Source organism: Phasianus colchicus, chromosome 1 (assembly GCF_987193195.1).
Source record: "Phasianus colchicus chromosome 1, bPhaCol1.hap1.1, whole genome shotgun sequence".
Lineage (NCBI taxonomy): Eukaryota > Metazoa > Chordata > Aves > Galliformes > Phasianidae > Phasianus > Phasianus colchicus.
In genome coordinates this window covers 48,808,887-48,833,710 of record NC_143436.1, presented here as the reverse complement: position 1 = coordinate 48,833,710, position 24,824 = coordinate 48,808,887, and the positions used below count along the sequence as shown (strand labels likewise).

Genomic DNA, 24,824 nt, shown 5'->3' with positions numbered 1-24,824 from the left:
GAGATTTTGCGAAATCAACCAATGGGAGCGCAGATCGTATTCTAACCAATGGCGATTAAGGACGGAGACCTTAGTGCAGTAGGGCCTGTCTCAGCCAATAGAAACTGAGAGTAGAGGAACCTAATCTGCATAAAGGGACTATAAAAGGGGGCGGACGGAGCTGCAAGTACTGTTCCCGTAGCCGATTGCTGTGGTACTTCAGTTATCTGATATTCCGATGCCTGAGCCGGCTAAGTCCGCGCCCGCCCCCAAGAAGGGCTCCAAGAAGGCGGTCACCAAGACCCAGAAGAAGGGCGACAAGAAGCGCAAGAAGAGCCGCAAGGAGAGCTACTCAATCTACGTGTACAAGGTGCTGAAGCAGGTGCACCCCGACACGGGCATCTCGTCCAAGGCCATGGGCATCATGAACTCGTTCGTCAACGACATCTTCGAGCGCATCGCCGGCGAGGCGTCGCGCCTGGCGCACTACAACAAGCGCTCGACCATCACGTCGCGGGAGATCCAGACGGCCGTGCGGCTGCTGCTGCCCGGCGAGCTGGCCAAGCACGCGGTCTCCGAGGGCACCAAGGCGGTCACCAAGTACACCAGCTCCAAGTAGAGCGGTCCTGATCCTCACTTTGAACCCAAAGGCTCTTTTCAGAGCCACCCACTCTTTCAGTAGAAGAGCTGGAATGTTGATAGTAGCTTCTTGGTTTTATTTATTTATTTATTTTTTTCTGAATAAAAACAATGTTTGTTTAAATGATACCGTTTATTCAGCAGCTGGGCATTTTCTCTGTTTAAGTAAGCAGTGCTCCCTACCTGCCTGAGATTAAGATCTGCCCTTGACTATGTATTTTTTAATGCCTCAAGTAAGTGAGCCTGTTTTTTATACCAATCCCTGAAGTGCAGTATGAGTTCTAGGGTGATGGTTTTTTGTATCCCCAACCACTCCTTTCCCTCCCGCCCTGAGACGCTCTACGGAAAAGACGCATTAATAGAGGAACAGTGAAGCGAAGACGCTACAACATTATGGTGTGTTTATAACAATCGAAAGGCTCAAATGAGGACGGTATCACCATGAGCATTGATTCAAACGAAATGGAAAGCAAGTGGGGCCGAGCAACTGCTGCGTACAGTTCATCAGTGCCATAGCCCCGAGTACAGTGTTCCCCACGGCCCCAATCCTCAGCTCTCACCCCTTCTCCGCAGCCCCCATCGCTCCGCGTTGCAGGTCCAGGGAGGGATGGGACGGCACGGGCAGGAGAGCGGTGCTCGCGGGACGCGCAGCGGCCGAGGCGAGGCGGACCTGAGTGAGGACTGCACGGCGCTCCCCGGCCCAGGAAAGGGGCGGGGCCAGGGCGCGGCAGCGCTAGGCGGTTCTTGGCCGCGTCTCCCCTTCTCGGAGGACAGCGGAGCCTTACCGAGGAAGTGTCGCAAGGCGGGGTCGGGAAGCAGCCCGGCAACGCTCGCACTGAGCGAAGCGGCGGCTCAAGTGATTCCTCAATAACAACGAACACGGAGGTGAAAAGTGGGCTCTGACTCCAGCCCTGCTTCTGCTGGGGGGGTAGCGGGGTGTAGGGAGAGTCTGAGGCAGGGACAGCGGGACTGCGCTATTCCCCCGTCACGCTCTACGCCGCTATTCGTGGAAGCGGCTCTCGGATTTCTCCTGAAACAACCGTGGAGCCGGCAGCGAAAAAGCCGTCCGTGGTGGGCTGGCTCAGCGCGGAGAGAAGAGCGGGCGGATTGGACGAGGCGGGAGGCGGAGGGGCTCGGAGGCTCCAGCTGCCGAAGGGGCGGGGCTGGGCGGGGACATGGTTCCCGCCTGCGAAGCGCGGGCTTTTCGAATTGCCAGCCTCGGCCAATGACAGACCGCCTCCCGGGAACGTCCAATCGGCAGCGAGCGTGCGGCTATAAATACCGCCGCCGCGGAAGGCTTGCCGCTGTACCTTCGCTGCGAGCAGGGAGTGTACTGTCGGGTGCTGTGCGATGGCGCGCACGAAGCAGACGGCGCGTAAGTCGACGGGCGGGAAGGCGCCCCGCAAGCAGCTGGCCACCAAGGCGGCCCGCAAGAGCGCGCCGGCCACGGGCGGCGTGAAGAAGCCGCACCGCTACCGGCCCGGCACGGTGGCTCTGCGCGAGATCCGCCGCTACCAGAAGTCCACGGAGCTGCTGATCCGCAAGCTGCCCTTCCAGCGCCTGGTGCGCGAGATCGCGCAGGACTTCAAGACCGACCTGCGCTTCCAGAGCTCGGCCGTCATGGCGCTGCAGGAGGCGAGCGAGGCCTACCTGGTGGGGCTCTTCGAGGACACCAACCTGTGCGCCATCCACGCCAAGCGCGTCACCATCATGCCCAAGGACATCCAGCTCGCCCGGCGCATCCGCGGGGAGCGCGCCTGAGACTGCTGTCCCTTTGCTGCCAAACCCAAAGGCTCTTTTAAGAGCCACTCCATCTACAATAAAAGGAGCTGTTGACACTATGCAACTCGTAATGGTATGTAAAGTGCTATGCTGCAATTACCTGTTCTTTTTTTTTAAACAAAATGGCTTTACATATTGCAAAATATAATTTAAAGAGTCACACGGGGTGCTGTGCTGACATCAGTTAAAACTCAAGATCAGTTAAGTAAAAAACTATTTAGAATCATAGAATCACTCAGATTAGAAAAGACCTTAAAGATCATAGAATCCAACCACGACCTAAACATACTACCCTAACTAACAACCCTCCACTAAATCCTGTCTCTGAGCACCACATCCAAACGGTTTTTAAGCACATCCAGGGATGGTGACTCAACCACCTCCCTGGAGAGACTATTCCAGTACTTAACAATCCTTTCCGTTAAGAAGTGTTTTCTCATATCCAACCTAAACTTCCCCTGGTACAACTTAAGGCCATTTCCCCTCATCCTGTCACCAGTGAAAAGAGAACAACCCCACTCTCGCTGTAAGCACCTTTTATGTATTGGAAGAGAGCAATAAGGTCTGCCCTCAGCCTCCTTTTCCCCAGACTGAACTGCCTCTGTTCCTTCAGTCTCTCTCCTCGTAGCGCATATTCTCGAAGCTCTTGACAAGCCTTTTACACATGCAACATATCTGAGTCTGATTACACGCCAAAAGATAACCTTGATTGCACACTAAAAGGTAACTTCTATCCCTCAAGCTGAGGCAATGAAGGAGATAGTATTGCACGTGGGTATCATAAAGTAACTGATTATTTCCTTTAATCACTCTTCCCATACTACTGTGTAAAATAGGATACTTTTTTACAATGAAACAGTAACAAGAAGAAAGCATATAGACACAGAAGAAACATAGAAACAATCAACACAACTAAACATTTCATACTTAGGGACTGGTTGAAACGATAGTGTTAACAGCTCCTTTTATTGTAGATGGAGTGGCTCTTAAAAGAGCCTTTGGGTTTGGCAGCAAAGGGACAGCAGTCTCAGGCGCGCTCCCCGCGGATGCGCCGGGCGAGCTGGATGTCCTTGGGCATGATGGTGACGCGCTTGGCGTGGATGGCGCACAGGTTGGTGTCCTCGAAGAGCCCCACCAGGTAGGCCTCGCTCGCCTCCTGCAGCGCCATGACGGCCGAGCTCTGGAAGCGCAGGTCGGTCTTGAAGTCCTGCGCGATCTCGCGCACCAGGCGCTGGAAGGGCAGCTTGCGGATCAGCAGCTCCGTGGACTTCTGGTAGCGGCGGATCTCGCGCAGAGCCACCGTGCCGGGCCGGTAGCGGTGCGGCTTCTTCACGCCGCCCGTGGCCGGCGCGCTCTTGCGGGCCGCCTTGGTGGCCAGCTGCTTGCGGGGCGCCTTCCCGCCCGTCGACTTACGCGCCGTCTGCTTCGTGCGCGCCATCGCACAGCACCCGACAGTACACTCCCTGCTCGCAGCGAAGGTACAGCGGCAAGCCTTCCGCGGCGGCGGTATTTATAGCCGCACGCTCGCTGCCGATTGGACGTTCCCGGGAGGCGGTCTGTCATTGGCCGAGGCTGGCAATTCGAAAAGCCCGCGCTTCGCAGGCGGGAACCATGTCCCCGCCCAGCCCCGCCCCTTCGGCAGCTGGAGCCTCCGAGCCCCTCCGCCTCCCGCCTCGTCCAATCCGCCCGCTCTTCTCTCCGCGCTGAGCCAGCCCACCACGGACGGCTTTTTCGCTGCCGGCTCCACGGTTGTTTCAGGAGAAATCCGAGAGCCGCTTCCACGAATAGCGGCGTAGAGCGTGACGGGGGAATAGCGCAGTCCCGCTGTCCCTGCCTCAGACTCTCCCTACACCCCGCTACCCCCCCAGCAGAAGCAGGGCTGGAGTCAGAGCCCACTTTTCACCTCCGTGTTCGTTGTTATTGAGGAATCACTTGAGCCGCCGCTTCGCTTAGTGCGAGCGTTGCCGGGCTGCTTCCCGACCCCGCCTTGCGACACTTCCTCGGTAAGGCTCCGCTGTCCTCCGAGAAGGGGAGACGCGGCCAAGAACCGCCTAGCGCTGCCGCGCCCTGGCCCCGCCCCTTTCCTGGGCCGGGGAGCGCCGTGCAGTCCTCACTCAGGTCCGCCTCGCCTCGGCCGCTGCGCGTCCCGCGAGCACCGCTCTCCTGCCCGTGCCGTCCCATCCCTCCCTGGACCTGCAACGCGGAGCGATGGGGGCTGCGGAGAAGAAGCGGTGAGAGCTGAGGATTGGGGCCGGGGGGGACACTGTTCGGTGCCATGGGCAGCGCGGCGCGGCATTAAGGCAACAGTACAATGAAGTGACCCTATTTGCTTTCTCACTCTCTTGAAAGAAAGCTGATAGTGGTGCTTCCGTCACTTAACCTCTTTGTTAATATCATACAGTGATCTTATCTTCTCTATACCTTCGTGGTGCCCAGGTCACACGATTTTTACTCATGCGCAAGTGGAGAAAATGTAGGAACCATTTACACAGTCAGTCCTACCATTGCTGAGAACGTCAGTATTGGTTGTTAGCGTCCCACAAACGAGACAGTTAACTAGACTCACGACATATTTAGTGACTCATGATAAACAAGCTGTCCTAAATATACTGTAAAATGTTATATAAATCAAGCAGGTACTCTCAATCAGTTAACATTCGACAGTAAAACATCCTACTTCTGCAACTACCAAGTGCTTTAGCTCTTTTACTGAAAGAGTGGGTGGCTCTGAAAAGAGCCTTTGGGTTAAAAATGAAGATCAGTACCACTCTACTTGGAGCTGGTGTACTTGGTGACCGCCTTGGTGCCCTCGGAGACCGCGTGCTTGGCCAGCTCGCCGGGCAGCAGCAGCCGCACGGCCGTCTGGATCTCCCGCGACGTGATGGTCGAGCGCTTGTTGTAGTGCGCCAGGCGCGACGCCTCGCCGGCGATGCGCTCGAAGATGTCGTTGACGAACGAGTTCATGATGCCCATAGCCTTGGACGAGATGCCCGTGTCAGGGTGCACCTGCTTCAGCACCTTGTACACGTAGATCGAGTAGCTCTCCTTGCGGCTCTTTCGTCTTTTTTTGTCGCCCTTCTTCTGGGTCTTGGTGACCGCCTTCTTAGAGCCCTTCTTGGGGGCGGGCGCGGACTTGGCCGGCTCAGGCATACCGAACAACACACAAGCACTCACAAAGAGCACCACACCACAACACCCACGGGGAGCGAAGTGAAGCAGCCGGCCGCGGCTGCCGCTTTTATAGCGGCGCTATGCAAAGCAGCGGCTCCGCAGCGCCGCGTTGCTATTGGGTGGAAGTTCGGCCCTGTGACGGCTCCAGCACGCGCGCTCCACCATTGGACGCCCTTCAATTCGCTCGCCCATTGGCTGCACGCACTGCGCCTCCCGCTCAGCCTATCACACGGCGCGCCTCTGCTCCGCCCGAACTGAATATAAGCGGGCGGGCGCGGCCGGAGAGCACTGCGCTGCGAGCTGCTGGGTGTTTGGTCGGAGCGGGCGTGTGATCGACGATGTCGGGCCGCGGGAAGCAGGGCGGGAAGGCGCGCGCCAAGGCCAAGTCGCGCTCGTCGCGGGCCGGGCTGCAGTTCCCCGTGGGCCGCGTGCACCGGCTGCTGCGCAAGGGCAACTACGCGGAGCGGGTGGGCGCCGGCGCCCCGGTGTACCTGGCGGCCGTGCTGGAGTACCTGACGGCCGAGATCCTGGAGCTGGCGGGCAACGCGGCCCGCGACAACAAGAAGACGCGCATCATCCCGCGCCACCTGCAGCTGGCCATCCGCAACGACGAGGAGCTCAACAAGCTGCTGGGCAAGGTCACCATCGCGCAGGGCGGGGTGCTGCCCAACATCCAGGCTGTGCTGCTGCCCAAGAAGACCGACAGCCACAAGGCTAAGGCCAAGTGAAAAACCCATGACACTGTGTGGAGAAACCCAAAGGCTCTTTTCAGAGCCACCAACAAACTCAGGAAAAAGAGCTAAATTGCTTCTTCTTAAGTTTCTACTTAATTTACGAATCACAGTTGGTGCCTTCAATTATTTTTTGGATGAGTGGAACTAAATTCCTTAATGAAACTGTTTTTAAGTTCAATTGTTTGTGACCACATTCGTGCATTTCTTGTTTTCCTGCATCTTCCTAGTGTTTGCTATTATCTCCTTAGTTTAGTCTGGCTGTACATGAGTTACTCTCTCCGTACCTACGACTTCTTTCCCCTCTGCTGTAGTCAGGCATGATTACAAAAGCATTAAGTACCTACTACAATATTCACGCTTCCCTTAAAAGAAAACGGACTTCAACCCCCCAAGTACCTAACTCATCTGGAAGTGGTTCTTTAGGAGTGAACTGCCACCTGCGTTACAGCAAATATTTGAGACAATTTTTGATGCTATTACCACACTTTGAAGTTCTTCAGGACATAGCCAATGTGCTTGCATGAGATAGTTGTGTGGTGTTACTAGTGATTTTCAAACTAAGTAAAAAAGTGCTCAGCTCTTTTTGGGAAAGCTTGGGTGGCTCTTAAAAGAGCCGTTGGGTTTCAAGTGGGTCAGGGATTTACTTCTTCTTGGGGGCCGCCTTCTTTGCCTTGGCTGCTTTGGGTTTGGTCGCCTTGGGCTTGGCAGCTTTGGGCTTCACCGCCTTTGCCTTGGCCGGGCTCTTGGCAGCCACTGCCTTTTTGGGCTTGGCAGCCTTGGTTGCCTTCTTGGGGCTCTTTGCTGCCTTCTTCGTGGTGGCAGCCGCCGGCTTCTTGGCTTTCTTGGGACTCTTCTTCACTGCCACTGCTTTCTTAGGCTTCTTGGCTGCAGCCGCGGGCTTCTTAGCTGCCGCCTTTTTGGGCTTGGCCACAGACGTTTTCTTTTTAGGAGCCTTCTCCTTCACCTCTCCCGGCTTCTTGCTGAGGCGGAACGAGCCGGAGGCGCCGGTGCCCTTGGTCTGCACCAGGGTGCCCTTGCTGACGAGGCTCTTGAGCCCCAGCTTGATGCGGCTGTTGTTCTTCTCCACGTCGTAGCCGCCGGCGGCCAGCGCCTTCTTGAGCGCGGCGAGGGAGAGCCCCTTGCGCTCCTTGGAGGCGGACACGGCCTTGGTGATCAGCTCGGTGACGCTGGGGCCCGCGGGCTTGCGGGCTTTGGCGCCGCCCGCCGCCTTCTTCGGCTTCTTGGCGGCGGCCTTGGCCGGAGCCGGGGCGGCTGCGGGCGCTGCCTCAGCAGCGGGTGCCGGAGCGGTCTCAGACATGTCGGAGCTGCGCGATGTGGACCGGCGGTTGCGGCCGAGGCGCTCTTATTTATAGCAGCGCAGCGGGCGCTGATTGGTGCGTTGCGGAGTCCTCCCCGCCCCGCCGCCCGGCGTGCTGCATCTCGGCTTGTGTTTCTTCCTCCTCAAAAAATTGCGATTTTGATAAAAATGGGTGATCGCGGCACCCCGTTTCTTAACCACGGTGCTGCGGAGAGAGTGTAGTCTTGTCCTTTTGAGTTTCTTTTATCTCAGATGTAAAATGACGTTTATACAGGACTGTAATCTCTGAGTTTGGGGATTGCGTGAAGAGCTGGACAGTAAGATTTTTATTTTTACTTCTATATTGCAAATATGTTTCTGACAGCATCGCGACAGTGGCATCGGATTCATGTTCCTGAGACGGTTTTTTATCAATGTGGTACAAAACAGAGATAATCTCGAGTCATTTTCTTTGTTTAAATTAGCTTTGAAAAGAAGCAAGTAACACAAAGTTTCCTCCAAGCTCTGCAGCTGGGTTAGGAGCTGCTTCCCATTATCACGGTTTCATCTCTTAAAAATAACAAAACCTTTGGATATTGTGCCCTATATGGCTTTGCACAGAGCTTATAAAAAGTGAAGAAATGATGTGTCTTTCACCAGAAACAGTTAAGTGAATACCAGATCTGTTTAATTAGCCAGCAGCATCGTCTTACAAGGACATACAGATGTTCTTCCTCTGCTTTCTTCAGCTTTCTTCATCTTTGTATTAACATTTCAATTAATCGTATTTACATTTCTTTCTCCCAAAAGAAGTCTTTTGATTAACCCAAGCAGGCAAATACATTCATCCCTGTGTTCACATTTTAAGATAAAGTGTTTACTTTCGTGATTATTTTTATAGTTGAGTATAAAAACTGAGTATATTGTCAGTCAAATACGGCAGCTGAGCAAAAAATAGTCAAGGTAAGATATGTTTGTTTTTCTGCATGGAAAGAACTGCAGGTTAGGCTGCAGGGACTTCTTTAATAACGCAGTATAGATCCAGTGGGTGATCAAACAATTCTCTCCTCAGCACTGCCAAGGTAAACTAGAGCAGGAAATTGAGGGCAATACTAAGGAGGAAATGCTATGATACAGCTGTTCAATACTTCTTGTCATAACTGCTTGGGTTTTTGTGTTCTTTTTTTTTCTTCTTTTTTTTTTTTTTTTTTTTTCCAGGTCAAGAAATGCTCTTACATAACCTGGGAAACTTTATTTTGCATTTGATTGTATCTTTCTAAGTTAAACTTCAATATGGCACAGTATTTGCTAACTTTATAAATGTGATGAATACTTTTCCTTTCATTTACTTTCATCTGCTGTTTCCTCTCCTTCTCAGCACTCCTATACTCTACTAGCTGATATCTGGAGCTCTAAAGCCAAAATTAGTATTGTGAGCCTTAATAATGTCCAGCTCATAATGAGAGATCTGTTTCTGTTGCTTTGATCCCTATACTTCATTTTATACACATTTTATATAGAGACTATTATTAAAATCCCGTATTTCAGGAAAACATGAAACAAGACATTGAATATGTAAAGCAGAGCAGAGCTACAGTCTCCCATCTTACAGCACTTTTTTTTTTTTTCCTCTGGTGAGACATGTAGAAACAAGATCCAGATGGGATCCATCCACATAGGATCTGATGAGAGGCTGTGAGATCCTGATGAAAACAGAAAATAGAGCCAACTTTGCCTTCCAGTTCTTAAATGCTGTTGCAGAAGAGACCATGAGCACAAGGACAGTGAGAGGACAGGATGCAGCGGTAGGTTATTTTGTGCTCTGGGGCCTCACATGAGAGGACATAACTTACAACTTCAGCATAGTGTCTCCTGCTCTCAGCATTCGTCCTCCTGGCAGCAGGTTTTGTTTTTTAACCTTTTGTATGTCACTGAAGAAACTGCCTAAACAAAGAAATGAGGCCATGGCAGACAATTCTTTTCTTGGCTCGTTCAGATTTCTGAGACAGGGCTTTGCTCATTCCTGCTGTCTTGCATTTCTTTTCCCCTGGTAGAAGGTCAGAGAGTGGCACAACGCACACACACACAGTCACAGATGAGCTCATGTTTGAGCTGTTGGTGGCAGATCAGAACTACCATGGGGAAGGCAGTGGGGGGGGGGGGAAAGGGTTTCCTTTTACCAAGGCAGGATTTTGTGATGTGGGATAAATTGCATATGTATAAAATGATTTTCTTGGGGTGGGTTGGATAGTGGAGTTAATTTTCAGAAATATGCAGTGCAGTGTGGGAAAGGACAGGAGACCCGAGGGATTATTTCCTGTTATGAAAATGCAATCATTTGTTTTTTTACTGCATTTCCTGCAGTAATACAGCACACAAATTCTTGTGAAGTTATGGCAGTAAAGACAGTTTAAGGATTTTGCCAGCAGCACTGATTTACCATGACTTGGGTACAATTAAAGTGTGAGAAACCACCAAGAGATGTGGTCGTGTCCTGGAGTGGCTTTTGTCTGTATAAGACAAACAACAGAATAGCATCACATGTGAGAGTGTAACAAGAGAAGGAGATGAGGTTATTCAGAGCTACCATCTGTATCGATGCTCTATTTCATTCACACTTCTATTTACATATTCTACATACTCTATTAGGTCAATTCTGACTTCTCTCCAGATACTCCAGATTGTGCTCCAGATACAAAAAAATAAATGGAGTCACTCATGGCAATGCAAATCTGCTCGACTTCAGATGATCTCTGGGACATCTTCTGGTCACGGGTAGAGGCAGTTTTTTAAAAAATGGATTTTTGATGGTGTTCTAAATAATAACACATTGCTACATGAAAGAGAAAAAATCTATTTCTCAGTTGAAAGGAGTTACTACTGCTTACAGCTCAGTCTCCAGTATAGGACTCTTCCTCATAATAAGAGGTTTTTAGTATTCATAGATCTTTTAAATTCCCATATAGCTCACTAATATCTTTTTGTAAGAAATCTACAGTCAGATGCATAGTAGACATCAGGCAGAAAACTTACATTATTTAGTCAGAAATATCCATATAGACTTCTTTAATGTTCCTAAAATTACTTCCTTGCAAAAAAATTCCAAATTCAAATATTCAGTTTTAGTTTGATGCAAAACAGAACAGAAATAGCTCCTTTCTCATTCCAGTCCATTTAATTTTTAAAAGCTCCCAAACTCAGCTAAGGTGCAATTCCAAGAATCAGTTCAGATCAGTCAGTCAGTGTAAAGTTTCATGTTCAGTATTTAATGCTTCAATATCACATAAATACAACACGTATGAAAATGTTACTGTACTGATTAATTTATATATGTAAATTTATGCTTTACTAAAAAGAGATTTTGCCTGTAGGGAATGTGGATTCAGGTAGAGAGGAAATAGCCATTCATCACTCTTTCTCTCCACTTGCCTCACTCATTTAATAAGCTGGGAGGGTCACAGAAGACACAGCACATGACACGTCTGAAAAATGTGTACAGCACTTTGGAGACCAGGAGAAAATGTAGAATGGAAACTCTGTGTATCTCTGAGATGCAGTAGACTGAATATTTCCAGGCATTCAGACAAATGTTCAGGATTATTTTTGGTAAACATGAACAGAACTTCAAACACAGATTTCCATTTTCTGCCCTTGAGTCACATGCTTTAACAGGGATATGGTTTACCTGGCACAGTAGGGAAGGATTGATGGTCAGACTTGATCTTAGAGGTCTTTTCCAAACTTAATGATTCTGTGATTCTATGTGAAATGCCATTTTCCAATGGCACATTAACAAGATAGTTTATTTGCTGCAGCACACCTTGCACATGTAATTGGAGATCTCATGACACCTCATGCCTGGACTGCTGCTCCTCACCCTGCAGACAGCAGCTCCTTCTCCTGTGGGTCTGCTCAGAGAAGACACTCTCCTGGGCTGTCCACTCCACAAACAGCCTCAGTAAACGTGCCATGATGCGTGGTCAAGCTTTCATTTGCTCCTCAAGACTTTGAGAACAAAATGCTATCTTCGACTTCTGTTTAGTAAATGTGGCAAAGTGGGTATGGATTGTATTAGGGTGAAATATAAAGTGACAGTTGTGCAACGACACACCTTGTGGAGAACTGAGTTGTCCTGTATGGTCTCCTACATCTGTTGGCAGTGCAGACAGGTGAGGTGGTTGAGCTGCTACTTACATGCTCAGTAGGAAATAATCATTCTTGGAAAGAAGTGCTGCACAGATGGGAAGAGTGCCACCAGCTGCTGTGCTCCAGGATGGGGAAGACATCGGAGCTGCCCTTCCTCCTTATAGGCTGTGCTGGATGAACAGCACAACACTACAAAGTCAGCACTGGAGATGAGACATTGAAAAGCTGGTATGCATGTGTCCTTCCCAGACATTTTTGGGTTTTGGAAACCTATGCATTTCAGAAGGAGGTTGTGGTAGTGATACCAGTAAGATCAGTGGGGCATTTGTAGTTTATGTGATGCCTTCTCTTAACATGGCCCAGGATTTCTCACTGGCTGCCTTACCTGTTAGTAGGACTACTGCAGCAGAATATGTGGGGCCACCAGAAGTCCACTTTCTGACAGGATGTTGCCAACCATCTTGTTCATGTTTGAGTTCTTGAGGCAGGTACTCAGTGCTGCTCAGTTTTGATTCCCAAATCCCCTGCTATTTTGGTCTATCCTTAAGATATCATCAATCTACACCACCATGACACTTCTGCCACTCTCTCTCTCTTATGTCCATCCTTTTACTGCTGTAGATCTACACCTGTGTGACTGCACACAGACAATTGGAGCAGGATGTGGAGAGTGGTATCTGCTCTTTGTTCAGCTGGACAAAGAAATGATGAAATGTTTTCTCTGGTTTTATCTGCTACAAGCTTCTCCTGTCTTTCTAGGCCTACTACAATGAAGTTCAGCACAATTCTTGACTGAGTTTCTATAACTCAGAACTACAGCAGAGACAGAAAGCAGGTTTGATGAAGCAGGAAGGAAGTGGATGTTACATGTCCAATAACTTCAGGCATTGCCTGTCCTGCCATAAGGAACAAATGATCCTTTCCCAGAAGGAGGAGTGGCAGAGGGAGAGTGCTGGGTGTAGATTACTATAAACATGAGCAGGAGGAGGCACAGTCAGATTGATGGGGTGGGTGGGAGGGAGGATTGGTGAAAGAAAGAGGAAGCAAAGACAAAAGAGGCTGAAAGGCACTTCTGTTTACACCTGTGATACTTTGCAGCCAATATTCATCCAAGCAGCAATCCCGAAGTGGGTCACTCCAAGTAAGCAACGGGTCATCTTCACTCAGCTCCAGGGGAACCTGCCCTGATATTACCCCAGCAGTGAGCATATCATGGAAGGGAAGAAGAAGGGCCCAGCCTTGTGGAATGTTTTCCATGTGGGAAAGCATATTTTCCTCGTGGGAACAGAGACCGTTCTGACACAGACCTACAGACTGGGAGTGGAATCTTTGCTCTGTATTGCAGGGCCAAGGCTGAATTTTCCATTCCGTGGAACCAGAACCCCAGAATCATCTTCCAAAGATCAGTTGGTGTTCAAGGAACCGATCCTTTGATAGGATCTGAAGGCGCACACAGTCTCTGTGAACTGCTCCTGCAGGAAGGCTGTGCTTTGGGAGAACAAAAGGGTGCTAAAACCACTGCTTTCAGCGGTGTGATTTTTTTTTTCTTTGTCTTTATAAGTTTCCTTTTCCTCTGACATCAGGTTAACAGGCCCCCGCTGAGGAGCGAGTTCAGCTTCCTTCTCAAATTTCCATCTAGTTAAACATACTTTTTTTCCATACAGTTAAACATAAACAACATATGGACAAAGGCACATCTCGGTGGCTGGTACGTTCCTTTTTTCTTGGGCTTGTGACTGCCAGATGAAGTTTTATAAGGAACACCCAAAGCAAAATTGGTTTATATTGCCTGGTGTTTAATCACTGAACCTTCTGGTGTGAATTCCACCTGTCTCTCACCATCTCTTTCCTTTAGCTTTCTTTCACAGTCAGTAAGTAATACACACTAATGTCTACTAGGAACATTTGGTAAACAATAAATCGCAGAAAGGGCACAACAGCATACCTGCAAAACCCAACGAGAAGAGGATTTATATTTCTTCTTATACTTAATAATAATGATAATAATGGTTATGATAATAGCAATAATCCTAAGGGTATGGATCATATGCAAGCAATAGGGTTAAGCTGATTGGCAAAATATTTGTTCATAACAGTGAAAAACTGTCATCAAAAACTGGGGATGAAACTCGCTAACCCAAATGACAGGTTAGAAAGTTGACATTACTTTATAGCAGCAGTAGGTTCATAGAGAATCACTGCTCCTCACATAACAAGTGCAGGAGCAGAAGCACACATTAAATACATTCAAACGTGAATATCCATACAACTTCCCCAAATTTCCCACCTATTCTGAGAATTGATATACATATTAAAATATAATATATCATATTAAAATCTAGTGCCATGCACGTGCTACGTAAATAAGGGGTCCTTGCAAGGCGTTTTTAGCGTCATGAGGTTCCACTGTGAGTTGCTATCCAGGCAAGAGTTTGCATATTACAAAGTCCAGGTCCTATATACAGTCAAGAACTTATTTACAAAAAAGTATGGCTGTTGACTAAGTTTCTCATTAGCACTTTGACCTCGTTATCAACCCCAGCAGGGTACAGCGTACCCCCTCAAAGCTTGTGGAATGTTGAGACACTGCTTGCAGGATCCAGATGCCTGCTTATCTAGGAGTAACAATCTTCCCTAGACAGAACGCAGATGTGTAGAGGATTTCGCAGTAACTCCTGAGGGCCCCGAATTTACTGCCAGTTATCAGGTGACAGTGGTCAAAGTACTGGGGAAAGGAGGGGCTTTCATCCTTTATCTCCATCTCACGCCAAGTCATTCACACCGCTATTTTTGAACATCATGACGAACTTCTATGAACCTGCTCAGGTACCATTAAGGATCACACAGGAAAATCAACGAGTGCTAACTACTGTGTATCCATCTTAATTAGGCGACAAGCATCTTTTCTGAGCAATCTGAGCACGTGTAAAGCGACGGATGTGGGAGGAGACCTTCTGCTGGGTAACACGCACCGCGTGCGGGCAGGGAAAAGGGCTTTCGGCTCTGAAAGGCGCTGCCCGAGCAGGCAGCTCCGCACCGCGCGGGGACACCCACGCCTCAACACCGCCTCCTCCGGCCGCTTCCCTACAGAACCTCCCCCCGCCCCCGGCACTCGGTGACGTCAGGCTCAGGGAGCGGACCTTCGTCTCTTCTAGCCAATGGTCAGCGGCATTCGGATCAGCTCGCTACACGCAGGTGTGACTCAACCCCAGGGCTGGGGGGTAACGCGCCGATACAGGGACCGCCGCGGCTACAGTGCCTCTATTGAGAGGCAACGGCTTGCATTTGAAAAGCTTCGTCAATGGCCTGGGCTGAGGCTTATTTAACACCTCTAAACGCTAAATCTAGCCTGCAGGAGATCAGCTGATTTCACTCCGGCGGTTTTATCTCCCCTTTAAGACAGATTTATAAACTGATGTAAAAAGTAAAAGCTCGGGAAACTCAGACTCATTAATTACGTGGGCAATAAAATCTAACGTAACTGTACCAAAAATAACGATAAAAGAACATGCGGTAGATTAACAGAAAAACATTGTAATTAAAGCTCTTTCATTGAATGAGTGGGTGGCTCTGAAAAGAGCCTTTGGGTTCAAAGTGAGGATCAGGACCGCTCTACTTGGAGCTGGTGTACTTGGTGACCGCCTTGGTGCCCTCGGAGACCGCGTGCTTGGCCAGCTCGCCGGGCAGCAGCAGCCGCACGGCCGTCTGGATCTCCCGCGACGTGATGGTCGAGCGCTTGTTGTAGTGCGCCAGGCGCGACGCCTCGCCGGCGATGCGCTCGAAGATGTCGTTGACGAACGAGTTCATGATGCCCATGGCCTTGGACGAGATGCCCGTGTCGGGGTGCACCTGCTTCAGCACCTTGTACACGTAGATCGAGTAGCTCTCCTTGCGGCTCTTCTTGCGCTTCTTGTCGCCCTTCTTCTGGGTCTTGGTGACCGCCTTCTTGGAGCCCTTCTTGGGGGCGGGCGCGGACTTGGCCGGCTCAGGCATACCGAACAACACACAAGCACTCACAAAGAGCACCACACCACAACACCCACGGGGAGCGAAGTGAAGCAGCCGGCCGCGGCTGCCGCTTTTATAGCGGCGCTATGCAAAGCAGCGGCTCCGCAGCGCCGCGTTGCTATTGGGTGGAAGTTCGGCCCTGTGACGGCTCCAGCACGCGCGCTCCACCATTGGACGCCCTTCGATTCGCTCGCCCATTGGCTGCACGCACTGCGCCTCCCGCTCAGCCTATCACACGGCGCGCCTCTGCTCCGCCCGAACTGAATATAAGCGGGCGGGCGCGGCCGGAGAGCACTGCGCTGCGAGCTGCTGGGTGTTTGGTCGGAGCGGGCGTGTGATCGACGATGTCGGGCCGCGGGAAGCAGGGCGGGAAGGCGCGCGCCAAGGCCAAGTCGCGCTCGTCGCGGGCCGGGCTGCAGTTCCCCGTGGGCCGCGTGCACCGGCTGCTGCGCAAGGGCAACTACGCGGAGCGGGTGGGCGCCGGCGCCCCGGTGTACCTGGCGGCCGTGCTGGAGTACCTGACGGCCGAGATCCTGGAGCTGGCGGGCAACGCGGCCCGCGACAACAAGAAGACGCGCATCATCCCGCGCCACCTGCAGCTGGCCATCCGCAACGACGAGGAGCTCAACAAGCTGCTGGGCAAGGTCACCATCGCGCAGGGCGGGGTGCTGCCCAACATCCAGGCCGTGCTGCTGCCCAAGAAGACCGACAGCCACAAGGCTAAGGCCAAGTGAGCACGACTTAAGACAAATCCAGAAACAAGCACAAAAGGCTCTTTTCAGAGCCACCCACTATTTCTTTAAAAGAGTTGATGCACTTTTTCCAGTTCTAATTTTTCCGGTGAGCGTTGGTGGGACGTGTGTCGTATTTGTCTTCCGTTTACCACACAGCCTGTTCCAAACGTCTCCCGGCTCTGACGCAAAGCAGCACGCAGGTTTCCTTGCAGGGCAGTGCCGTCGGCGGCGGCGCAGTAATGCCACGCTGTGCGCTCAATTCTTTCGTCGGCAGTGGCTGCTCAGGCGGTGCTGTACCGCCGTCTTCGGGGCGCTGCGCTGCACTGTAACACGCAGAAGGGGCGGTGCTTCCTGGCAGTGTGGGCCGCGGGTTTTTCATTCCTAACTGCGGTACCGAAGAGCGACTATAGGTCCTGCTTCCGTGAGGCTGTCTTTCTAGTGAATCTCTCTGGTTGATTCTGTTAGTCCTTTAGAATACTTCAACAATTAACTTTTACTATTATTTTTTCTTAGTTCATAATTTGTAGTCAAAGTTTCCTATTCTAAACCTGAAGCAGAACTTAGATCATTTCTTCTACAAGGCTTTGCATGACTTGAGGTAATCCTGTAGGATTTGAGCTGCATCAGCCTTGTGCTCTTCCCTGCAGGAACTGAACTTGTGTGGCACTCATGTGATGATTTCACTTCTGGGGGATTTGTATCAGTGATTTCAAAAAGCAGAATCTGAAAGTTTGAGTATGAAACTGGTGTGGACAAATAGACTTTTCTGAGCCAGCTCAGCCCAGGTTGCTTGTGTTTGCTATGATGCTGAGTTGGGTGTTTGGAAGCAAATAAGGAAGTAGCCTATTTAAAAAAAAAAAAAAAAAAAAAAAAAGTATAGAAAGACTTGAGATGTGTCATTTCTTTAGTAATGTCCTCTTGTGTGTGTGTGCAGAATGACTTAAAAAAGCCAGTCTTGCTGTGTCCCAAGGGTAGCAGCTGCAGCTTGCTACCAAATGAGTGGTGGGTGCAGTGCATGCAGGAGAGGTGTTTCTTCACATCTCTGATGTGGATGGTTCTCCTGCTCTGTCTGAAGTCCAGTGTTCATCCATAACTCCATGGCCTTTGCTTCTTCCCTTTTCAGGACTTTCAAGAGTCTTTCGAGACTAAAATCTACAGCTGACACAAACAGTGGTACAAACAGTTGTGGATTCTGCTGGTAATGAGAATTCTGAGCTGTCCTGTTACTTCTTTTGTATATAAAATCCTTGTTCTCTCCAGTTTTAAAATGAGTATACGTGCAGAATTGCTACCGGAGCATTTGTGTTAAAAGGGAAATTGAATTAACTTCTTGGTTAAACGTCAGCATCATGAATGAATGTTTTTGAAACTACTCTGTGAGTGGCATCAGGAAGGGCTACAAAGTACGGCAAGTTACTTGCAGCCACCAAAAAAATATATATTAAAAATGAATAAAATAAGAAGTACTGCACCTGATGAGTTCCAGAGGCTGCTTTGCAGCTGTGTAGGCCTCTGGTTCTGTGACCCAGTCCTGAGGGAACTGGGTGCTGCTGCTCTTTGTCATGTTTCTTCTCCTACCCCATGTGCGTGAGCTGGGCAGGGAGAAGGGCTTTCCCAGTAGGATTCCCTCCTCCTACTATTTATCTTTCATAATGCAGATTATTTTCAAATATACTCTTTTGTAATCAAACCGGAAAATAAAGATGGGAGTTGCTTAACTAATATAGCAATAATTTGAATAACGTGCACTGCATTTAATAATAAATAATCTCTGGCAACTTGGAAAATAGTGTGAGCTAAGAAGTGAGTGAGCAAATATTGACTCAAACCAACCAACCTGGAAGCAGCATAAAGTAATTACAGAAGTGTGTTTGTTTTGTTCAGTTTCTCAATCAGATCTTTGGCACTGATCATTCTATTTATAATATCTGAATCTTCTTCCTGTGCTGTCAGTTAAGCAGAGCAGCAGTTACTACTTGTTCAACCAGATGCTGTATTTCATTTTTGCAAAGAACAGACAGGGTGGTTTCGTTTCATTTTAACTTGTGACTGACAAATATGAAATGTACTGCATGTATGGCTAAATAAGTAACATCTTTCCAAAACTGCTTGACTCTAACAGGCTATGGAAATGAAAAATAAGATAATGGCAGATTTTAACTGCATGGGTCATTCTTTGCTATACCTTATGGTTGATAACACATTACAGGCACAAAACACAGTGTAAGTGATCAGTTGATTAGAATGACAAATGTGTTCATATAAACAAAAATAAACCTACTGTGTCATTCTGTTCATGTGAATGAAGAGAGATTTTCAAGGTAGGGACTGACAGTACACAAAATACAGTATTAATGGCCTTTTTGAAGGCTCTGCTTTATAGCATTTCCCAGGATGATTTATGTGAACTTTGTTCCACTCTCTGGTTCCTAGGAAGTGTAGTCTGAGTAGAACGTGTTACAGAAAACAATGGAAACTGCTTTGGATTTAATAGTGAAGATCTTTAAAGAATATAACAGATGGTATAATGCACTATTGTGTGATTTTTATGTTCATGGTGGTGTTTTCATTAATTCTGAACGTTTGTCGTCCTGTGAGATAAAACTGTTTGCTACTCTTGCTGAGCCTAGTTCTTATTACTGTTATTAAAAAAAAAAAAAAAAAGGCAAGCACACAACGTTTTTGATGGTACTTGGTTTTTGTCACTGCAGTGACTGGGGTCTCAGCACTGAGAAATGTTGCTGTGATGGTGCTGCAGTCAGATCTGATGCTGTGTGTGTCCACAGAGGAATGCTATGTTCACAGCACAGCAGTATCTGAGTTGTACCCACACTGAAATGTTGTACTGAGATTGAAAGGAGAAATCATAATCCATAGCTTCTGTGCTGATGACTTTTAGGATTTGAGTAAGAAATGTGCATACTGAAACAGCCTGCAAAAGAAGACTATTTGGAATTTCATAGAATCATAAAATGGTTTGGGTTAGAAGGGACCTTTAAGATCATCCAACCCAATATATGTGAAAGCTCCACAGATGAAGCACCCAGCATGCAAGCAGGAGAAGGGCTGAGATAATACTTGTGCATTCCTGAGCTGGGGGGATAGAATGCACCTTTATTTTTTTTTTTTATGCCAACACAGCTGAATCTGAATTTTACATAACACATTGCTAAGTGTAATAGCTTCTGACAAATGGTTCCAGTGAGTATCACCACTTTGAGAGTATGAGTATTTTAAGATATTTTCTGGATTCCCTCTTTACACCTCCACATGTTACATTATCTAAGAACTTAGAGGTTGGAGTGCACTGTATTTACTCATCTTCTTAAGTACTGTGCATAGTGTATGGGGGGTGCAGAAAGTGAAAGCTTTTGAGTTTGTTCTGAGATACTTTGAGAGCAGATCTCAAAGTTCAATTTGAAACTGCAAGAGTATGGGGAGAAGGAAGAATGGATCCCAGCATCAGTGACAAGAAATCAAAACAGAGACCTCCCACAACAGCCTCAAGCTGAAATTAATGTTGATAAGTCAGTGACTAAAGTAATAAAGACTTAATGACTGTCTCTGTACCAGTACTCAAACACCACCACATGCAGTCGGTGCTGGAAAGCTCAAGTCCAGCTGTTCTGCAGTTCCTGATGGAACCAAGAGTTGCTGAAACCACAGCATAATGCTTGGAGATAAGGATTATTCAGATGCATGTTGGGGAGATGGTGTTAACAGCTCAGTACTACGTTTGCAGCAGTGTCTAAATACCAAAGAATGTGGTAGATATTTGGAAAACCAAGGGCTTGGATGAAAGATTTCAGGGCTGATAATTCAGTACCTAAAGGGAGACTACAAACAGGAGGGGAGTCAACTCTTTGAAAGGGGAGATAACAGCAGGACAAGGGGAAATGGTTTTAAGTTGAGGGAGAGAAGATTTAGGTTGGATGTCAGAGGGAAGTTCTTTACAGTGAGAGTGGTGAGGAACAGGCTGCCCAGAGAGGTTGTGGATGCCCCATCCATCCCTGGAGGTGTTCAAGGCCAGGTTGGATGGGGCCCTGGGCAGCCTGGTCTCGTATTAAATGGTTGGTGGCCCTGCATGTGGCAGGGGGGTTGAAGATTCCTGATCCTTGAGGCTCCTTCCAAGCCAGGCCATTCTGTGTGATTCTGTGTGCTTTAACAGGTCAGCCCAGAGTGGCTACTTCTGCAGTTCTCAGTATTTAAATTAATGAGCTACAAATACTGGAAAGGTGTAGTAGCTACTAAATAATATTCATCTTCACTGTGCATTTACAAGGGGAAATAGTCTCTCCTATAACAGGAGAAGCTGTGCAAGGTACTGGAAAAAAATCACATATACAGAAGAAAATTGTTGAAGTAACTGTTAGAAAGGATTTCCATTTCATTAACTACCACATATTGTTTAAATACGGAGGCTTGGGCTACAGTGACAGTTTATTGGAAAGCGTAAACTAACTAATCAAATTCTTTTACACTCTCATGCACCGCGGACACGCCTCGCTTCAAGTATAACAGTTGGGACTGAGGCACCCTCAAGCGGCTGATGTCGATATTGCAGCTAAAACGCCGTTGATGGAGTTTAAATTATCAATAAAACAGATACGAGTCTCCGTCGGCAACTTAAAATCTACAAAAGCGCTTTTGTCCCTTCAATTTGCATGAATACATCTCTTAAAACCCGAACGGAGAGGTATTGATTGGGATGTGATGGACGGTAAGTGTGCAAACGAGACAGAAAGGTTTGGGAGGAGGGGAGGGGAGAAGGAAACGGAAAGTCTCACGTGGAAGAAAAAAAACAACAAAACACAACGAAATTGCAATTAAAAAAATAGGACAAATATTGCAGATAGCAGAAATGCTTATATTTTCTGGAGCAAAATTGGCAGGCAATGCTACTTTTAAGAAATGATCTTTAGAAGGGAATTTACAGATGCGAGGAAGCCGTATTGACAACTACGCTATTTACTTGTCTTCCGACAGGATTACAGCTCTTTCTCTGGCAAAGTGGGTGGCTCTGAAAAGAGCCTTTGGGTCGAGTAGCTCAGGTACGGGAGACGGAGACAGCTTACTTGGAGCTGGTGTACTTGGTGACCGCCTTGGTGCCCTCGGAGACCGCGTGCTTGGCCAGCTCGCCGGGCAGCAGCAGCCGCACGGCCGTCTGGATCTCCCGCGACGTGATGGTCGAGCGCTTGTTGTAGTGCGCCAGGCGCGACGCCTCGCCGGCGATGCGCTCGAAGATGTCGTTGACGAACGAGTTCATGATGCCCATGGCCTTGGACGAGATGCCCGTGTCGGGGTGCACCTGCTTCAGCACCTTGTACACGTAGATCGAGTAGCTCTCCTTGCGGCTCTTCTTGCGCTTCTTGTCGCCCTTCTTCTGGGTCTTGGTGACCGCCTTCTTAGAGCCCTTCTTGGGGGCGGGCGCGGACTTGGCCGGCTCAGGCATAGCAGCAAAAAACCAGTCACACAGCGACTAACACCGGCACGAAAACGAAAAGCCGAGTGAAAAGGAAGTGGTCGTAGCCCATTTATTTATAGCTCCTCTATGCAAATGACCAGTATCCCTTTCGCACTCTTTCATTGGTCAGAACTCGAGAACACGCCATTCCTCCCCTGTAACTGTTTTTCATTGGTTCCAATTCGATTCGCCCTCTCATTGGCTGCCCAGAACGGACCCAGACGTCAGCCTATCAGCGCAGAGGCGAGGAGCCTAAGCGAGAGCGTAGCCAAGCGCCGTCGGTCTCGCGCTGCGTTTCTCGCTTGGTTGCGGTCCGAGCCTTCAGTCGCTGCGATGTCGGGCCGCGGGAAGCAGGGCGGGAAGGCGCGCGCCAAGGCCAAGTCGCGCTCGTCGCGGGCCGGGCTGCAGTTCCCCGTGGGCCGCGTGCACCGGCTGCTGCGCAAGGGCAACTACGCGGAGCGGGTGGGCGCCGGCGCCCCGGTGTACCTGGCGGCCGTGCTGGAGTACCTGACGGCCGAGATCCTGGAGCTGGCGGGCAACGCGGCCCGCGACAACAAGAAGACGCGCATCATCCCGCGCCACCTGCAGCTGGCCATCCGCAACGACGAGGAGCTCAACAAGCTGCTGGGCAAGGTCACCATCGCGCAGGGTGGGGTGCTGCCCAACATCCAGGCCGTGCTGCTGCCCAAGAAGACCGACAGCCACAAGGCTAAGGCCAAGTGAGCACCGCAGAGGCAGCACGGTATGGAGAGAATAATCCAAAGGCTCTTTTCAGAGCCACCCACAGCATCGCAGGAGAGCTCGGAAATCCACAATACAGTTGTGCAGGTGTATGAATTACTCGAGCCGTACTGGTTATTATTTTTTTAATGTTTATTATCAGTATTATTTGTTGGGTAATAATAGCAACGCTTTCCATGCTTCCGTTAACAAAGTCGTGCCGAAGTGTTCTCCCAGAGGAATTTCTCCCGAGACGCGCCGTTACGCTTTCAGTTTGTATATCGCACTAAAGGAAACCAATGCGTTCCGGGGGCCCCGTCACCGCCCGCCCCCTCCCCTCCTTTCTCCCCCACGCCTGTTCCTTTCTTCGACGGGGCCAAAAGCGTCGGGCCCAAGGCGGGGTCTGCGGTGGGTGGGGGAAGGGGCAGCGGGCCGGGCTCCTCGTGGCCAATCCTCGGCCAGGGCGGGCTTTTCCAACAGCAGAAGCTGCTGTTATGTCTCAGCGGGAACAAAAGAGATGGGAGAGCTCGGGGCTGTTATCGCGTCAGTAAGAAAAATCTCCCGTCTTCCCCTAATACACAAAAGCATTTAAGGAGACACCTTAAAGAGGACCAACACAATACATTAGACGTGGCTCAGTAGTAGCTTGCGCCTGGGAAATCCATTACTTTTGTTACAAAATATATTCTTAAAAAAGTGTCACCCGATTTTTATCAAATCATTATAAAACATTTCTTCACGGTAGTCAAACCAATTACTCGGCAAAAGATACAAAGTCTACGCTTCCCTAAAGCCGCCGCGTTAAACCGTGCTCGTTAGGTTTCGGTAATCGGAGGGGAAAAGGCAATTGACCTCTGACGACTTACGAATTGCTGGATCCGTGCAGGTTTCTGACGACCTCGGTGGCTCAGCTCCTTTAGGGAAAGTGTGGGTGGCTCTTAAAAGAGCCGTTGGATATCAAAATATGTAGAGCAGGACTCTTCTGGGATAACTTACTTCTTCTTGGCTGCCGTCTTCTTCGCCTTGGCTGCTTTGGGTTTGGTCGCCTTGGGCTTGGCAGCTTTGGGCTTCACCGCCTTTGCCTTGGCCGGGCTCTTGGCAGCCTTCTTGGGGCGACCGGCCTTCGCGGCCTTCTTAGGACTCTTGGCCGCCTTCTTGGTGGCTGCGGCCGCCGGCTTCTTGGCTTTCTTGGGACTCTTCTTCACTGCCGCCGCCTTCTTGGGCTTCTTGGCAGCAGCCGCGGGCTTCTTGGCCGCCGGCTTCTTGGGCTTGGCAGCAGCCGCTCGCTTCCTAGGAGCCTTCTCCTTCACCTCTCCCGGCTTCTTGTTGAGCCGAAAGGAGCCGGAGGCTCCGGTGCCCTTGGTCTGCACCAGGGTGCCCTTGCTGACGAGGCTCTTGAGCCCCAGCTTGATGCGGCTGTTGTTCTTCTCCACGTCGTAGCCGCCGGCGGCCAGCGCCTTCTTGAGCGCGGCGAGGGAGAGCCCCTTGCGCTCCTTGGAGGCGGACACGGCCTTGGTGATCAGCTCGGTGACGCTGGGGCCCGCGGGCTTGCGGGCTTTGGCGCCGCCCGCCGCCTTCTTCGGCTTCTTGGCGGCGGCCTTGGCGCCGGGCGCGGGCGCATCGGGGGCGGCGGCGGGAGCGGTCTCGGACATCGCGGCGGAGTCCTCCGCGGAGCAGGCGAACACAATTGGGCTGGCGCGGGTCAGATGCTCGTATTTTTAGAGAGGAGCCGCGCGGTGATTGGTGCGTTGCTAAGCCCGCCCCGCTGCACGGCCGGGGAGCCCTTCGGTGTGCTCGATTTGTGTTTCTTTGGACTAACAAAAGTGTATTTTCCTCGGAATTTCTGCCACCGAATCGCCCCGTTTCCTCGGTGAGGGAAGAGAAGAGCAGGTACTTGCGTTCGGGAGAGTTTCCAGCCGCAGACGCGCGTCCTGAGTTAAAGGAGAGGCGATAAATCCCGTGTGCTGCTGCTGGAGAGACCTCTGAAGAGAGAAACTTTTGTTTTTCATTGCAAATTAAAAATTTTCTTTCGGCAGAAATCTTACAGCAACCACTGTATCTTATTCTTTAGAGGGTTTTCTTGCGATTAAAATCGAAATCTGACGATTTAAAGCTATTTTGACAGTTTAAATTGATTTTGAAGAGGAGGA

At 49.7% G+C, this 24,824-nt stretch overlaps 11 protein-coding genes and 1 long non-coding RNA gene across 12 annotated transcripts; 6 read left to right on the top strand and 6 right to left on the bottom strand.

The window, feature by feature from the left end:
- The first annotated feature begins 64 nt into the window (after positions 1-64).
- On the top strand, positions 65-906 carry LOC149919581 (histone H2B 1/2/3/4/6). The gene has a single exon (XM_090140954.1). The coding sequence runs from the start codon at positions 218-220 to the stop codon at positions 596-598; it is 381 nt and encodes a 126-aa protein (XP_089997080.1). The 5' UTR covers positions 65-217; the 3' UTR covers positions 599-906.
- Positions 907-1,772: 866 nt separating this feature from the next.
- On the top strand, positions 1,773-2,491 carry LOC149919580 (histone H3). Its single transcript, XM_090140919.1, has one exon. It carries the CDS (start codon positions 1,969-1,971, stop codon positions 2,377-2,379), a length of 411 nt encoding a protein of 136 aa, XP_089997045.1. The 5' UTR covers positions 1,773-1,968; the 3' UTR covers positions 2,380-2,491.
- An 803-nt stretch (positions 2,492-3,294) lies between these two features.
- Positions 3,295-4,037, bottom strand: LOC149919579 (histone H3). Its single transcript, XM_090140913.1, has one exon. It carries the CDS (start codon positions 3,836-3,838, stop codon positions 3,428-3,430), a length of 411 nt encoding a protein of 136 aa, XP_089997039.1. The 5' UTR covers positions 3,839-4,037; the 3' UTR covers positions 3,295-3,427.
- Positions 4,038-4,415: 378 nt separating this feature from the next.
- Positions 4,416-11,497, top strand: LOC149919576 (uncharacterized). The gene is made up of 3 exons (XR_016466854.1): positions 4,416-4,631; positions 9,250-9,407; positions 11,418-11,497. It is a non-coding gene; the product is annotated as an uncharacterized LOC149919576 (long non-coding RNA).
- LOC116241655 (histone H2B 5) lies at positions 5,078-5,689 on the bottom strand. The gene has a single exon (XM_031612207.2). It carries the CDS (start codon positions 5,548-5,550, stop codon positions 5,170-5,172), a length of 381 nt encoding a protein of 126 aa, XP_031468067.1. The 5' UTR covers positions 5,551-5,689; the 3' UTR covers positions 5,078-5,169.
- LOC149919578 (histone H2A-IV) lies at positions 5,753-6,483 on the top strand. The gene has a single exon (XM_090140940.1). The coding sequence runs from the start codon at positions 5,910-5,912 to the stop codon at positions 6,297-6,299; it is 390 nt and encodes a 129-aa protein (XP_089997066.1). The 5' UTR covers positions 5,753-5,909; the 3' UTR covers positions 6,300-6,483.
- LOC149919577 (histone H1.11L) lies at positions 6,884-7,623 on the bottom strand. Its single transcript, XM_090140903.1, has one exon. The coding sequence runs from the start codon at positions 7,621-7,623 to the stop codon at positions 6,946-6,948; it is 678 nt and encodes a 225-aa protein (XP_089997029.1). The 3' UTR covers positions 6,884-6,945.
- A 3,769-nt stretch (positions 11,498-15,266) lies between the features above and the next one.
- Positions 15,267-15,853, bottom strand: LOC149919575 (histone H2B 1/2/3/4/6). The gene has a single exon (XM_090140882.1). The coding sequence runs from the start codon at positions 15,739-15,741 to the stop codon at positions 15,361-15,363; it is 381 nt and encodes a 126-aa protein (XP_089997008.1). The 5' UTR covers positions 15,742-15,853; the 3' UTR covers positions 15,267-15,360.
- Positions 15,854-15,956: 103 nt separating this feature from the next.
- Positions 15,957-17,050, top strand: LOC149919574 (histone H2A-IV). Its single transcript, XM_090140861.1, has one exon. It carries the CDS (start codon positions 16,101-16,103, stop codon positions 16,488-16,490), a length of 390 nt encoding a protein of 129 aa, XP_089996987.1. The 5' UTR covers positions 15,957-16,100; the 3' UTR covers positions 16,491-17,050.
- A 4,511-nt stretch (positions 17,051-21,561) lies between these two features.
- On the bottom strand, positions 21,562-21,942 carry LOC149919573 (histone H2B 1/2/3/4/6). The gene has a single exon (XM_090140871.1). The coding sequence runs from the start codon at positions 21,940-21,942 to the stop codon at positions 21,562-21,564; it is 381 nt and encodes a 126-aa protein (XP_089996997.1).
- Positions 21,943-22,041: 99 nt separating this feature from the next.
- Positions 22,042-22,794, top strand: LOC149919572 (histone H2A-IV-like). The gene has a single exon (XM_090140839.1). The coding sequence runs from the start codon at positions 22,042-22,044 to the stop codon at positions 22,675-22,677; it is 636 nt and encodes a 211-aa protein (XP_089996965.1). The 3' UTR covers positions 22,678-22,794.
- Positions 22,795-22,809: 15 nt separating this feature from the next.
- Positions 22,810-24,371, bottom strand: LOC116233240 (histone H1.01). Its single transcript, XM_031600004.2, has one exon. The coding sequence runs from the start codon at positions 24,324-24,326 to the stop codon at positions 23,667-23,669; it is 660 nt and encodes a 219-aa protein (XP_031455864.1). The 5' UTR covers positions 24,327-24,371; the 3' UTR covers positions 22,810-23,666.
- Between the last annotated feature and the right edge of the window lie 453 nt (positions 24,372-24,824).